The following is a 1047-nucleotide window of genomic DNA, read 5'->3' on the forward strand; positions in this document are numbered from 1 at the left end:
CTTATTAAAGGTACCCGCCAAAACCGGCAATAAACTCAAGCCGATCTGAGATTTTTAAAGGTACCCTTAGGTTGTCATACATGCATGTGTCTTCCACACAAAAAGACAACAGGTGATGGATGTTTCGTGTTTCTGATCTCCAAGTGCAACGGCCAGTCAACCTTTCCTTCAACATAAAGCAGCGGTAAAAAAAAAAAAAAATTAATATTTACTTTCCTTTAATTTTTTTTTTACCACGTAATTAACTCGTATCAAAATTTTATGAAGCTTTTTATAGAATTTTTAATTAAAAAATTCAGATATTATTGTAACTAACCGTAAATTTTGACCCCTTGCCCTAAACAATCTTCCACCGGCACGTGTCCGTAGAAGTACTTAACTTGCACGTGTCAGTTCTCAACTGAGTTCCTTGAATAGCAGGTGAAGAATGTAGAATCCCGCTTTAGAGACTACACAAAAAAAGAAAGAAAAAAAACGCTGAAACGTGAATGAGAGGATTTTGAGGGAGCTGAGACAGCGCGAGAAATGTCGAGAGACGGAGAGGAAGAGAGTGTGGAGGAGGGGGCACCTTCGAGCGGCATCATCAGAGTGAGAGCGAGGCATGACCCTTTTCTGGTGGTCTGTAGGTGTTTCAGCGTCATCACCGCCGCCGTCGCCCTCCTCTGCATTGCAGTCAATGTTATGTCCGCCATTCGATCCTTCGAGAATGGATCTGATGTACTCTCTCTCTCTCTCTCTCTCTCTCTCTCTCTGTGTTTATGTGTATATTTTCGTGTATGTGTAATTGGAGTGGCTATGTGGTGATTGTAGATATTCGATGGGATATTTCGGTGTTACGCGGTTCTGATTGCGTGCTTTGTGGTTCTGGCTGAGACGGAATGGGCATTCATACTGAAGTTCTGGCAGGTTTGCTTTGTTGATTTGCGTTGTGAATTGTTGTTTTAACGAATTTGAATTTGAATTTGAGTTTGAATTCTATTGGTAGTTGTTCTTTGGAGCAATTTCTCACCCTTAATTCTTGATTCGGCTTTCATTTCTTTAACTCTT

The 1047-nt window shown here is 40.8% G+C and overlaps 1 protein-coding gene across 1 annotated transcript; it reads left to right on the top strand.

The window, feature by feature from the left end:
- The first annotated feature begins 437 nt into the window (after window positions 1–437).
- On the top strand, window positions 438–960 carry LOC132179880 (uncharacterized). Its single transcript, XM_059592671.1, has 2 exons — window positions 438–717; window positions 811–960. The coding sequence occupies exons 1-2, from the start codon at window positions 526–528 to the stop codon at window positions 943–945; spliced, it is 327 nt and encodes a 108-aa protein (XP_059448654.1). The 5' UTR covers window positions 438–525; the 3' UTR covers window positions 946–960.
- The last annotated feature ends 87 nt before the right edge of the window (window positions 961–1047 follow it).

This window comes from Corylus avellana, chromosome ca4, assembly GCF_901000735.1.
Source record: "Corylus avellana chromosome ca4, CavTom2PMs-1.0".
NCBI classification, from domain to species: Eukaryota; Viridiplantae; Streptophyta; class Magnoliopsida; order Fagales; family Betulaceae; genus Corylus; species Corylus avellana.